The sequence below is a fragment of the Coregonus lavaretus genome (genome assembly GCF_964263955.1).
Source record: "Coregonus lavaretus genome assembly, contig: HAP1_SCAFFOLD_47, whole genome shotgun sequence".
NCBI lineage: Eukaryota > Metazoa > Chordata > Actinopteri > Salmoniformes > Salmonidae > Coregonus > Coregonus lavaretus.
In genome coordinates, this window is record NW_028161510.1 from 1,478,611 (window position 1) to 1,493,909 (window position 15,299).

The following is a 15,299-nucleotide window of genomic DNA, read 5'->3' on the forward strand; positions in this document are numbered from 1 at the left end:
AATGACAATGCAGTCAATGGCAAGACAGCAGGAAGTCCATACACTTTAGATGACCTGTAGTAGAAGAAGACAGCAGGAAGTCCATACACTTTAGATGACCTGTAGTAGAAGAAGACAGCAGGAAGTCCATACACTTTAGATGACCTGTAGTAGAAGAAGACAGCAGGAAGTCCATACACTTTAGATTACCTGTAGTAGAAGAAGACAGCAGGAAGTCCATACACTTTAGATGACCTGTAGTAGAAGAAGACAGCAGGAAGTCCATACACTTTAGATGACCTGTAGTAGAAGAAGACAGCAGGAAGTCCATACACTTTAGATGACCTGTAGTAGAAGAAGACAGCAGGAAGTCCATACACTTTAGATGACCTGTAGTAGAAGAAGACAGCAGGAAGTCCATACACTTTAGATGACCTGTAGTAGAAGAAGACAGCAGGAAGTCCATACACTTTAGATGACCTGTAGTAGAAGAAGACAGCAGGAAGTCCAATGTTAGTCTGGAACCCAGCGGGAAATGTTAGTCTGGAACCCTGCATTGTGGCACAAGGAGATGAGTTGATAAATGGCTGCTACAGGTTGTCATCTATCAACAGGAAGTTGATTCCCAAGCTCATTGTGGTTTGTCTTTTTAGAAGGGCTATTGTCCCCGTTTCATTGATTTCAATACAATATCGATGTGAGTGATTAATTTGCGCGCTATTTATTACAGTAGAACAAATTAATCAATTTCAGTCTGAAGTGACCGCTTAGTAAATATTGGCGCGTGAGCCGTTTTTAAAAAAGGTACTAATTTAGGAAAATACAAGTAATCTGAACAAGTGTGACACGTGTGAATAGAGAGGAATTTGTATGTCTTGGTCTTCAACAGATCAACTTATTTCAGCATATTGAGGAATTTGGACATTTAAAACCGTAGCCCCAATATTAGACCTCTGATTACTTATTAATTAACGAGACGTGGTCTATAGCGATAGCGTTGGGGATATGGTCCAATGACTGATTAACGAGACGTGGTCTATAGCGATAGCGTTGGGGATATGGTCCAATGACTGATTAACGAGACGTGGTCTATAGCGACAGTGTTGGGGATATGGTCCAATGACTGATTAACGAGACGTGGTCTATAGCGACAGTGTTGGGGATATGGTCCAATGACTGATTAACGAGACGTGGTCTATAGCGACAGTGTTGGGGATATGGTCCAATGACTGTAGCCCGCCTGGTAGCGGCATGTGACCCGCTCCGAAGCTCATTTCTACACGGAGGGAGAAAGCATGAATTTGCACGTCCCATATAATGTGGGAACGATGAGTCGAAATCCACTTAGCCTATTGTTTTCTGGCACATTCATTTATTTTCTTTGTCGTGCAGGGTCTGACATTAACAATGGGCCAGTAAAAAAACGGGTCAGTTGGGCCAGTGTTCTGGTCAGGGGGTGCTCTGGTCAGGGGGTGCTCTGGTCAGGGGGTGTTCTGGTCAGGGGGTGTTCTGGTCAGGGGGTGCTCTGGTCAGGGGGTGCTCTGGTCAGGGGGTGCTCTGGTCAGGGGGTGCTCTGGTCAGGGGGTGCTCTGGTCAGTGGGTGCTCTGGTCAGGGGGTGCTCTGGTCAGGGGGTGCTCGCGCCCCCACTCGCCCCGAGACGTTGGCAAGGCCCCGCCCAGGTCCAAAGACATTTTCCAAGGGCTGGAAAAACCAAGTCCTGCCCGTCACCTGGACGGACATGGAAGTGACCGCACCCATAACTACCAGGACCAGCACACACCGCTAATAGCATGAAACTACCAGGACCAGCACACACCGCTAACAGCATGAAACTACCAGGACCAGGACACACCGCTAACAGCATGAAACCAAAACATAAATAGTGAAAAGCAAAACATACATGAATCCCATCTCTACCCCTGATTGTAGGATGCTGTGACACCAAGCCCCTCCTCCTGACACCAAGCCCCTCCTCCTGTGTTCCCCATTTACACCAGAGATCTGTATATAATGATGAGATGCTCATGTCTCCGCCAATAACAATGGGAGTCGTTGTCCCAAAGGTGTTAAGACAGGCGACAAGCTTAGGTTCAAAATAAACCCATAGAAACGTATTGGCCTTATTTTGGACAGATTTTGGCGAATGTGAAACCGTCTCCCAAGCCCCTTCCCCTACCACTCACAACAACAAAGATGAGATCACTTCTTTGTCTCTGACAAGCGGTTTCAACTCGCTATTTGCATTTGAGCTTTGGTCCAACAGACTCGGTCATATGGACACAGAAACACATTATTTTACTGTAATAGAGGAGAAGCTAACCTTTTGAACCATAACCTGTTTATGTTTTAACTCAAATGTCGAGCAGAGCAGACACTACTAAAACAGATTTACCAATGAACATTCATTCTGGAAAATGAATGCTCAGTTTATCGCACGCGCGCCTTACCGTACCACGTATCGCTAGCAGCATTTTAGTAAAATAAAGATTGTTATACTAGCTGTTTAGTCTGTGTTTTATAAATGTGCAATAAGCCTAAAACACAATTATATAAAGGAACTGGCAGCTCGTTCTCATTCTGAGAAATAAGGTAGGCCTCTTGATTTCAACATCTGAACAAAGTGGACAGGCTAGCATGTTGTTCAAACAGTTGGCGATGGACAGAAGGGTGTGTTCATATCAATTCAACTGTTCAACCTTGTTCTAGCAAATAGATTCAAGTTGGCTAAACTTGAAATATAAATATTAGCTGGCTCCTCACTAGCACGTGGCTTGTGCTTGAGAGAGAGTTTATGAGACTTGTGTTTATTTTCTAGAATGCCTGCTACCAGAAGTTAGTCATTACTAGTGAATGTGCATTATGCATGGTTCTGGTTAAAGTTGTAACAAAAACTGCATTTTTATAGACAGACCTGAAAGCCAGATCAGTGACTGCAAAAAAAAAGCAGGTACAACTATTTTGATAAAATAATTACATTATTAGTGGGTCTTATGGTTGTGGAAGGCATATATTCAGCATATAATCAGCCTGATCGTTTTAAATACACTGTATTTTACCTTTAATTGTACAACAAAGCTTATTTTAGAGAAAAACATTTGTTTAAATATCAAGATATATTGTGAATCGCCCATAAGTTTGAGGGGGAAAAAATAGAGATATGAGTTTTAGGCCTCATCGCCCAGCACTAATGGACAGTACCAAATAGATCCTCTATTGATTCTGTGTCCGCATGGCGGAGTACCAAATAGATCCTCTATTGATTCTGTGTCCGCATGGCGGAGTATGCACAGGTCTGACTGTTGAATACCCCATATATTGAGCATTCTTTTTGGAGCAATAATTTTATATAATATAGCTTAAATTGAAAAGAACGAATTGATGCATTTATTTATTTTTATTTAACTAGGTTAAGTCAATGCATCAATTGTTGTTTTGTATATCAGTTCATAAACCTGATTCCATGATATTGGGTCGTCCAATATCTGTTCCCAACGATCTTGAATTTTATGCGGCATAGTTGTCAACCCTCTTGACTGTAAGTGGGTATAAAAGGGTATTATTAATTTATGATTTTTTTATTTATTGGTGGCAGACAAACATTTATTATTTTCGCAAAATATTTAGCTGGTCCGTGCCCAGCGTGCTGTTGGAGAGATGCGTCGCTGCGGCGCTCCATCAACGTTCCGTCAAAAAACAATCTACATAAATCATGTAGCCTAGCCTACGGAAGAAAAAGTAAGTGGCGTTTTACATAGCCTACACACTGGAGATTTAATCTATGACAATGTCATGAAACACACTTTTACATTATGCATGCACGCTTCTCCGATCAAATAGCCCATCATAAAATGGGGCCAATAAAAAAAGCTATTCGATGTGAATTACTACATCCTAAATATCAGGGTACTCACACCTGCTGTCCAGGAGTTTCACCCTGTGGGCGAAATTGTCATGATAATCAGTGGTTTCAAGTTTATATTCGTAAAATGTTTTTGACGAACTGATCATAGCAAAGAAAAAGAAAATACTTCAGCATTTCCTACTGTGTAAATACATTGACTTCCATTGCAAATAGGCTCACTGATAAAGTTGGGTAGCTGATATTCAGAGCTTAAATAGCCAAAATGATTAGTCACAGGAATCAGGACTAATAAAGCAATGCAACTCTGTTTTACAAACGGTATCACATGGATGGGCATTCATAACATTCCACTGTGGGCAGACACTGGCTACACTGTTCTAGTTTTGCGGAGGGCGGCTTTTTTGTTGTTGTTACGCCTAGGGCGGCAGAACCGCCAGGAAAGGGCCTGCACTGCCGTGTTGGTTTATGCTTCACAAAACTGGAATTATTAACGATATCGTCATATCTAGACTGTCAACATTCGTCGTTCTTAAGTGCACAAAAAACATTAATACGCCTACAGCTGTTGTTGAACAGAAGCTAGCTAGTCAACTCACCAAATTCCTTGTAGAAAAGCCAGCTAGCTAGCAAGCTAACGTAGCTAACAAGTCCTTGTCCTCCTTTTTTTTTTTCACGTGGAAAAAGAGGTAGCAAGCTAGCTTTATCTCTTCCGTTTTGGCTAACGATCCTTTACGACTTCCAAACAAAGTTGTCCTGTGGCTGTTGCATTTTGGAGATTGAGAAGAGGATATATTTATTGAAGGCTTCTAGCACGAATGTTTCAGATACTATCTTGCAATGTAGCAACTTCCGCTTTGACTGGCGTTGTTCTTCTACTTCTACGGTATTAAGCCGGTCTGCAAACAAGTGTTGGCTGCATGCCGCCACCTACTGTACGGGTGGTAAACGATAGAGAAAAAAAACATCCATTGTTGGAAAGGGGGAAAAACCGACATCATACAAAATACAAAAAAAAAAAGAGATGAAAAACCCATCCCACTCAGTCCAATTCAAGTCACATTCCTACACAGGCTAACGGGCCTGTGAGGGCGGCACATTCTATGACAGGGTTTCTTGCAAGGCCTCGGCTGTAAACTCAGTCACAAAAAGCGTTCGGCTGCACTAACAATGATTAACATGTTCTCTGATTTCTCCTTTGTTTGTGCTGTGCAGTTTATGACCATTGCAATAAATACTACAGAAGTCCAACTTATTCACACGCAATATATCAGGATCCCTTGGTTACCGAGAAACATTATCTGGTGCAGGCTCTACTACCATCGCGTCTTCAACGCCACTCGGCCCTTCCACTCAATTCACCGCCTCCAGATAGGAGACGCGCTGGACAGCCCTTACTCTTGCCACCTCTGTCTCCTTCCCCCTAACAGGGCAATCCGGGAAATCGGGCGCATGTTCGCCACCACAGTTGCAGCGTAACCTCAGCTGGCATACGATATACTCCCCGTCTGCATACACTTGACGCATGACCACATCTTTTGCATTTATGACACTAGAGGGGTTTGTGCACAAAAGCTCTTATAGGAGGGTATTTCACAAATCCTAACTTTACATGAGAAGGGAGAGACTTTTCATCAAAGAACAGTAGTATGGATGAAGTGAATTTCATTACTCCATCCACAATACCCGTCAGTTGACGTGCACCAATCACTTCACCTACTTCCTCGGGTATATCATCTGCATCCACTTCATGCGCCACCCCAGCGATAACCTCCTTGGAAACAAACACAAAACATCACATTCAAATGTATTTTTGAGGCGCAAAGCACGCTTCTTCCGCCCCGCGGACACGCCCCAAAATCTGAATAAGACCAGGAGGTCACTCCTCGGTTCGCCTACTAACACTCTCCTCGACTACTTATCGGTTTCCAGATCTATCAAAAAGGCTCTGATCTTACATTGAGCCTCACCTCTACCCAGTGGAGCGTGAAGATCTATTGTATCACGTTTTAGCACCCTTTTGGCTATTTGATCTACAAGTTCACAGAATCATTCAACCGCAGAGTTTTACCTTTGTTCTGTCATCAGCACAAACGATGTCACTTTCATATGGCAATTAATTTATTTAAGCTGGCTAGCTGGATGAATAACACTTACACTTCCTAGCTTAGAATTGTGAGGTAAAACATTTGCTAAATCTAGTTATCCTTATGTCTGCATTGCCACTGACTTGACTGGCTGTAGGTTGAGTGGATGCCCAGGGCAGGGGCAACACCTCTTTGCTGCTTATTTGTTAGCTGATGAATTCCAGTACAGATGTGGCAGTCAACACAAGCTATAGGAGATACGCTTCATATGACATCTATTAGTCATGTCCATCTTGATCATTGCTCCAGAGTCTCATACCCCACTCAGGGCCATAACTAGGGTTTGGGTTTTAGTGAGGCAGGTAGCTTAGTGGGTAAGAGCGTTGTGCCAGTAACCGAAAGGTCGCTGGTTCTAATCCCCGAGATGTGCCCTTAAGCAAGGCACTTAACCCTAATTGCTCCTGTAAGTCGCTCTGGATAAGAGCGTCTGCTAAATGACAAAAAAAATGAATAGTGAATGTGTAATGTCAGAATAATAGTAGAGATAATTATTTATTTCAGCTTTTATTTCTTTCATCACATTCCCAGTGGGTCAGAAGTTTACATACACTCAATTAGTATTTGGTAGCATTGCCTTAGGCTCTGCCTCCAGTCCGTTGCTAGGCAACCAAGCCCTGTCCTCCATGTTGCAGTCTACAGAGTCATCATTACCATCTTCAGATTGGCTGGGACTCGGGACCACACTGCTAGGATCCTCCTGTATCGTTCTGACATTGGCTGGGACTCGGGACCACACTGCTAGGATCCTCCTGTATCGTTCTGACATTGGCTGGGACTCGGGACCACACTGCTAGGATCCTCCTGTATCGTTCTGACATTGGCTGGGACTCGGGACCACACTGCTAGGATCCTCCTGTATCGTTCTGACATTGGCTGGGACTCGGGACCACACTGCTAGGATCCTCCTGTATCGTTCTGACATTGGCTGGGACTCGGGACCACACTGCTAGGATCCTCCTGTATCGTTCTGACATTGGCTGGGACTCGGGACCACACTGCTAGGATCCTCCTGTATCGTTCTGACATTGGCTGGGACTCGGGACCACACTGCTAGGATCCTCCTGTATCGTTCTGACATTGGCTGGGACTCGGGACCACACTGCTAGGATCCTCCTGTATCGTTCTGACATTGGCTGGGACTCGGGACCACACTGCTAGGATCCTCCTGTATCGTTCTGACATTGGCTGGGACTCGGGACCACACTGCTAGGATCCTCCTGTATCGTTCTGACATTGGCTGGGACTCGGGACCACACTGCTAGGATCCTCCTGTATCGTTCTGACATTGGCTGGGACTCGGGACCACACTGCTAGGATCCTCCTGTATCGTTCTGACATTGGCTGGGACTCGGGACCACACTGCTAGGATCCTCCTGTATCGTTCTGACATTGGCTGGGACTCGGGACCACACTGCTAGGATCCTCCTGTATCGTTCTGACATTGGCTGGGACTCGGGACCACACTGCTAGGATCCTCCTGTATCGTTCTGACATTGGCTGGGACTCGGGACCACACTGCTAGGATCCTCCTGTATCGTTCTGACATTGGCTGGGACTCGGGACCACACTGCTAGGATCCTCCTGTATCGTTCTGACATTGGCTGGGACTCGGGACCACACTGCTAGGATCCTCCTGTATCGTTCTGACATTGGCTGGGACTCGGGACCACACTGCTAGGATCCTCCTGTATCGTTCTGACATTGGCTGGGACTCGGGACCACACTGCTAGGATCCTCCTGTATCGTTCTGACATTGGCTGGGACTCGGGACCACACTGCTAGGATCCTCCTGTATCGTTCTGACATTGGCTGGGACTCGGGACCACACTGCTAGGATCCTCCTGTATCGTTCTGACATTGGCTGGGACTCGGGACCACACTGCTAGGATCCTCCTGTATCGTTCTGACATTGGCTGGGACTCGGGACCACACTGCTAGGATCCTCCTGTATCGTTCTGACATTGGCTGGGACTCGGGACCACACTGCTAGGATCCTCCTGTATCGTTCTGACATTGTCTTTCAGTTGAAGTAAATAAGGTTCATCTCCAGTGTGTGTTAGCTTATGTTCAGCCAAGTGGTCAAGACAAGTGAATCCCTTTCCACATATATCACAGATATAAGATTTCTCTCCTGTGTGTACTCTTTGGTGTTTTCGTAGGTGTCCTGAATGAGTGAAGCTCTTCCCACACAGACCACACCTGTAAGGTTTCTCTCCAGTGTGTGTTCGCTGGTGAATTTTCAACTGTGATGGTGTAGGGAAGCTCTTCCCACAGTCTGAGCAGTGGCAGGGCTTCTCTCTGTGTGGAAGAGTCTCTCCTGTGTGGAAACGTAGATGGTTAGCCAAGCGGTCAGGCTGAGTGAAGCCCTTTCCACATATATCACAGCTATGAGGTTTCTCTCCAGTGTGTGTTCTCTCATGTGATTTCAGGTGTCCAGAGTTAGTAAAACTCTTTCCACAATGAGAGCATAAGAAAGGTTTCTCTCCTGTGTGTGTTAGCTTGTGTTTAGTCAGGCTTCTGGACAGATTTAAGCTCCTCCCACATATATCATAGCTATGAGATTTCTCTCTGTGTGGCAGGGTCTCTCCAGTGTGGAAACGTCGATGGTTAGCCAAGAGGTAAGGACGAGTGAAGCTCCTCCCACATATATCACAGCTATGAGGCTTCTCTCCAGTGTGCGTTCTCTCATGTGATTTCAGGTGTCTTGAACTGGTAAAACGCTTTCCACACTGAGAGCATTGCAAAGGCTTCTCTCCTGTGTGTGTTAGCTGGTGTCTTTTGAGATCTCCTGATCGAGGGAAGCTCTTCTTGCGTAGGTCACAGCTAAAAGGTTTCTCTCCAGTGTGTATATGCTTGTGTATATTCAGGCATCCTGAACTAGAAAAACTCTTCCCACATTGATCACAGACATGAATACCCTCCCACGTGTGTTCTCTCTGGTGGTGTCTTGCTAGGTCTTCTGAATGAGAGAAACTCTTCTCACAGTGCTTACAGCTGTAAGTTTGCTGGATCACATTCAACCCTTGGGCATTCCCAGATATGTCCCCTGTGAAACAAAGACATGAAGTTAAGGTTCCTCATATGTACCAAAGTATTTAACAATAAACTAGTGTTGAAGTATCTTCCCTATTCAACACAGATGAACTGCTATACAACACTGAATAGAAAAGTTTTTTCAACAGGGCCTGAAACTAACTTTTTGGTCCAGTCCTAATCTTCTACAGTGACCAAGTAGTAACCAATTGAAAAAATAAGTTACAATTATATTTAGTGAACTGTTCCTTTAAATGATGAGAGGAGCGCTCAGAGGAGAGGAAACAGCTTTTTCCATGTAGCCTAACTGTAAACACACTGGCGCCAGCTAGCACTAATGTTTATATTCTCTGACTGAACAAAAAAAAAAACACTTGCTTGCTTTAAATTAACATTTCTCATTGGTAGCACTGGTGCTCCTAACTGAAAAGTTAGGAGCACCATATGCATTTTAGGAGCACCACCTTTTTTATTTATTCATTGCGATGTAGGTCCTATGAATCCTACTTATTTTTGAAGAACATCTCCTGAAGAAGATAATATTTTTCCTTTCTTTCTGTGCCACCAAATGTTTGCACAATGGTAAAGTTACCGGGCTGTTAGGTTGATATGGGCAAAAAAAAAATATATATATATATAATTTTTTTACCAAATGTTGCGATTTGACAGTTCACTTTTGTGAACTGTTGAAATCATCAAAATATAACGATTATTATAATTTTATAGTTTGTGTTGTTTGGCATGACAACAAATGAAAAAAATCAGGTAGGAGTTTATGACAGGGTAGGAATTAAAGTGCTGGTCAGTGTTACCCTGGGGACCCTAATAGGATTTGAACAGATGCATAGATGTTACATTTTGACCAAGATTTTAGAATAGGCCATCTGATTCAGAACATGCCATTTACAGAAACAACATGCTGATATAAGCAATTTGCAACACCTGCTGATGTAAAAAGGGCTTTATAAAATACATTTGATTTGAATTATTAAATATACCCCACCACTGGTAGCAACGTGTATTAGAGCTAACGTTTGCTTTCAATCAAATGCATTTATAAAGCCCTTTTTACATCAGCAGGTGTCACAAATTGCTACACAGAAACCCAGGCTAAAACCCCAGAGAGCAAAGCAACGCAGAAGCACGGTGCTTTGCCCTGGCTAGTGCATTTCGCTAAAGGGCATTTAGCTAGCCAGCTAACTAGTTAGCAATTAGCATCAGCTTCAGGCACATGCCAGCTTCCTTAGGACTAACTCGTGTTTAGCAGAGAGCAAAGATACACAAACTAATATTATATAAAATGGAGAAAACATGTGGACTCGTATTCAAAAGCAACGTGGAAAGCAGCATCGTTGTTGTTCTGGAAGAATCTAAGCTGACATACGGAATTGTTTTAAGATGGTCATACTATGGATTTTTTTTAGCAATATTCGATTTGGAATTTTAGGACCCCTAAAATTATATATTAAAAAACTATATAAAAAAATAATTGAATAAAATACTGAATTTGGTCTTTACTACTAAAGCCCATAGAAACACATTGAATAACACATTCAGAAATGGCAAAAAGGACAGTCAAAAAATCAATCATAAGAAACAAGGTTTTGAAGTGTCTGTCCTAAATCTAGGAGATATTTTTTTTTTTTACTCAGGAAATATATGCAGTGCATTCGGAAAGTATTCAGACCCCTTGACTATTTCCACATTTTGTTATGTTACAGCCTTATTCTAAAATGGATTAAAGAAAGAAAAAACTAATGAATCTTCCTTGAGATGTTTCTACAACTTGATTGGAGTCCACCTGTCGTAAATTCAATTGATTGGACATGATTTGGAAAGGCACACAACTGTCTATATAAAAAAAGGTCCCACAGTTGACAGTGGATGTCAGAGCATATGAGCGGAGTGGAGCGGGAGCGAGCGTGGAGCGTGAGCGGACGGATTTTGAACAGAGCGCAGAGCGGCATTTTTAAAAGGACGGAGCGTCGCCCTATGTCCCGCTCCAATTTCGCTCGCTCACACCAAGAGTCTGAAGCATGCTCAAGCCTGACCCAGAATCCATCTGTTTAATTTAATTTGTGTCGTCCAAGAATTTGTATTTTATAGAGCGAGGAGCAGCAGCAGCAACAAGAGAAAAGCGTTGAGGAATTCAAAAGTTTATTTACTGCACACAAAGACCCAACCATAACAAGGGAGAGAAAAAGAGAGCTGGATGTAGCATTTTTAAAAATGATTTTCATGGACTATGAACCGCTGAGTAAAGGAGAACGCGAAGGGATGCAACACTTCGCCAGCGCAGCTCAACCGGGCTACACCCCCCCAAGAAACTATGATAAATCAGTACTTTACTTTGTCAAATTTACATCTGAGATGCCCCATTCACATGCTTCAGCTGGCGATCAAAAACGCCGTTAACGAGCACGACAACATTAATAGGCTGTTAGTGAAAGTCGGGGACCTGGTGAAAAGTGTACGCAAGAGCACAGAGGAAACCGACCAATTAGGTGTCCGCCCCACAAATGCCTGCGCCATTCGATGGAGCAGCCAGCTGCGGATGATTCAGTCGTTCATCCGGTTGTTCCAAAAAGACCCGTTATGGCAAAACAAACTCAAGTCTAATGTTGCTAACATCACCCTGAATCAAGTACCGCAGCTGACGCACCTTGTCCGTGTGCTGACACCACTAGCAGACCTCACAGACAAAATGCAGAAGGAGCTGGGGAACCTGGGGATGATCCTCCCTGCTGTCACAGAAATCAAATCCCTGCTCACCGATTACACTCACGCTGCACTTCCAATGGGCATCGCTGCTTTTGCAGAAACATTGGCAAACAACGTGTCAATTCGCTATGGAATATACTATACTGATTAACATCTCATTTTAGCGTCAGTGTTAGATCCCCGTTTCAAGACAGAATGGATAATCCGAGATGAGTCTGTATGCAACAAATTCGGGGAGATAAAGTAAGGCTGTGGTTTAAGCTAAAAATGAAATACATGCAGATTTTGTTCCTTTTTTGGAGTGAGCGGGGGGCAATTTGCGTTGAGCGCTGAGCGATAATGAGCGGACTGGCCTGATGTGGCTTTGAGCGGGGGGAGCGGAGGGGTGAACAGCTCCGTGAGCGAGGAGCTGAGATTCTCACCGCTCCACTCCGCTCATATGCTCTGGTGGATGTCAGAGCAAAAACCAAGCCATGAGGTGGAAGGACTAGTCAGGATCGAGGGAAAGATGAACGGAGCAAAGTACAGAGAGATCATTGATGAAAACCTGCTACAGAGTGATCAAGACCTCATACTGGGGCGAAGGTTCACCTTCCAACAGGACAACAACCTAAGCACACAGCCAAGACAACGCAGGAGTGGCTTCGGGACATTTCTCTGAATGTCCATGAGTGGCCCAGCCAGAGCCCTGACTTGAACCCGATAGAACATCTCTGGAGAGACCTGAAAATAGCTGTGCAGTGACGCACCCCATCCAACCTGACAGAGCTTGAGAGGATCTGCAGAGAAGAATGGGAGAAACTCCCCAAATACAGGTGTGCCAAGCTTGTAGCGTCATACCCAAGAAGACTCGAGGCTGTAATTGCTGCCAAAGGTGCTTCAACAAAGTACTGATAAAGGGTCTGAATACTTATGTAAATGTGATATTTCCGGGTTTTTTATTTTATAAATGTGCTAACAAATCTAAAAACCTGTTTTTGCTTTGTCATTATGGGGGTATTGTGTGTAGATTGATGAGGGAAAAAAACAATTTAATCCATTTTAGAATAAGGCTGTAACGTAACAAAACGTGGGAAAAGTCTAGGGGTCTGAATACTTTCCTGAATGCACTGTATTGTTATATATCATATATATATATGATTAATCAACTAACTGTAACAGAAGCAGATTGTAGCCTAATACACACCATTCTTCTTACTCGATGATATTGAATCTGAATCTTCCTTTTTTCCTTCTCTCACAGTTCCACTCAGCCCCGGTGTTTTCCTGCAGTCCACCAGCCGCACAGACACCCTCTTCAGACCCCACAGTAAGGCGCTACGGGGAGAGGCACGACCTGGGGACTCCGGGAGAGGGGAGGGGGGCGGGAGAGACGTGTCCTGAAAACCACACAAATAAAGACAATCAATTTAGGGTGGAAAACCCTCTCCTACCTGACAAGGAATTTTTAATTCTCAAAAGGTGATCTCAATTCTCAGAAGTCTTTCCTTGATTCCATATGTAAAAATATAATGCACACATGACTGTAAGTCGCTTTGGATAAAAGCGTCTGCTAAATGGCATATTATATTATTCCTCTCATTCTCTGGACCTCCTGCTATAAATGCATTGGAGGAGAAAGTCCAAGAGGAGGAATCTCAGATCTCCTCCAAGGAGGTCGAGGAATCAGGAAGGAGAGAAATCAAGGAAGGACTGCTGAGACACCCTTTCTAACTGGGAGATACTCACACCACTCTCCCTCTGCTCTGGGGTGTGCTTCACTGGAGCTGACTCCGCCTCCAGTCCGTTGCTCCTCCCGCTTTGTTCGATTCGTCGCAGTCTGCAGCATCATCATCACCATCAGATTGCCTGGGACTCAAAGGCTCTGCCTTCAGTCCATTGCTAGGCAACAAAACGATGTCTTCCACGTGGCAGTCTACAGCGTCATCAGCATTATCATCACCACCATCAGACTGGTTGGGACTCGGGACCATACCACTAGGATCGTCCTGTATCGTTCTGACGTCGTCTTTTAGTTGGACTAACCCTAACCCAGGTTTATCTACAGGGAGTATTCGCTGATGTATTGCCAGGGTAAAAGATAGAGAAAACCTCGCCCCACACTGATCACAGCTAAAAGGTTTCTCTCCAGTGTGTTCACTCATGTTGTCCTGCTTGTGTGACAACAAGGACAATTAATTAAATCAAAGGCAAGACAGCAGGAAGTCCATAGATTTTAGATGGCCTGTAGTAGAAGAAGACAGTAGGAAGTCCATACACTTTAGATGACCTGTAGTAGAAGAAGACAGCAGGAAGTCCATACACTTTAGATGACCTGTAGTAGAAGAAGACAGTAGGAAGTCCATACACTTGTGTCAAAATATGCACATTCAATACTTTGTTAATGCTTGCTGATCACACATTACCGATTTTATATATTTTAATGTAATTTCAACTTTTGATGTTAAACCAACATGCTGTTGTAATATCTATTAATAATTGAAATATTTGAAACAATAACAAAGTGGTCAAAAGCTGAGAGATGGGCCTGCCGAAATGTAACCACTCAAAAATGCATAGACAGAGCTATGGATGCAAGGACTGACCAAAAACGATACCAAAACTATCGTTTTAACCATGTTTTAAGGCTGTTTGTTTACATTTACAATGTTCAGTATAATCAGCATTCTAATTCACCCTTAGCGGTGGTCTGGCGCAATGACGCAATGTAACATACCATATCACAACATACCTCAATGTGCCGCAGCATAACCTCTAAACTGTAAATGGGCTATGGATCTTATGCTGTGTTCGTAACCAAATGGGAAGTGGGAATTCAAAATACAATTTTATTAGTCACATACACATATTTAGTAGATGTTATGCGGGTATAGCAAAATGCTTACCACATATGCCTACCTCTTTAAGGAATACCTGGAATAGTATAAAGTAATCCTTCTACCCCCCCCCCCCCCCCCCATAAAAAAAGAAGGAAAAAAGTGGTTGTCCCACTTGCTATCATAAGTTGAATGCACCAATTTGTAAGTCGCTCTGGATAAGAGTGTCTGCTAAATGATGTAAATGTAAAATGTAAATGTCAATATGCCTGGGAAAAATCCACTTGAATGGCCCTCCAACTGGTAATTACTGGTGGGAAACTCGTCTCTCATTCCTGAGCTCCGACTTCTCCCACATGCTGACCTCTGACATCACCTACTAAGGAAATTATCTCCATAAAAGAATTTCCAGCAGTTAAATGTAACAAAACATTACTTCTAAAAAGTAATGTTTTTTTAACTATAATTTGTTTACAAGCATGGTAGCTGTACTTTGAGTTGATGGTTGACGCAGCTTGTTGACCATTAACCAATCTGCGTTTCTCAATGAGTTCAAATCACGTGAACGCATCCAACTGGTATTTAGGACTTCACAACTGGTAAATTCCCACCTCCTAGTTGGTTAGGAACCAAGCATTATTTTGTCTGGAGGGGAACCATTTCAGGGAAACACATCTCGTGACGTCATTTGAACAAGTCCGCTAGAAAAAAAATAAAAAAGACGGAAAATCTCTCGAACATGG

General features: G+C 43.5%; 1 protein-coding gene across 1 annotated transcript; it reads right to left on the bottom strand.

The window, feature by feature from the left end:
* Nucleotides 1–6,505: 6,505 nt before the first annotated feature.
* LOC311120503 (uncharacterized protein) lies at nt 6,506–14,914 on the bottom strand (the record flags this gene model as incomplete). Its single annotated transcript, XM_084195089.1, has 4 exons — nt 6,506–9,032; nt 12,927–13,119; nt 13,469–13,559; nt 14,868–14,914. 4 exons carry the CDS (start codon nt 14,912–14,914, stop codon nt 7,921–7,923), a joined length of 1,443 nt encoding a protein of 480 aa, XP_084051215.1. The 3' UTR covers nt 6,506–7,920.
* Nucleotides 14,915–15,299: the final 385 nt, after the last annotated feature.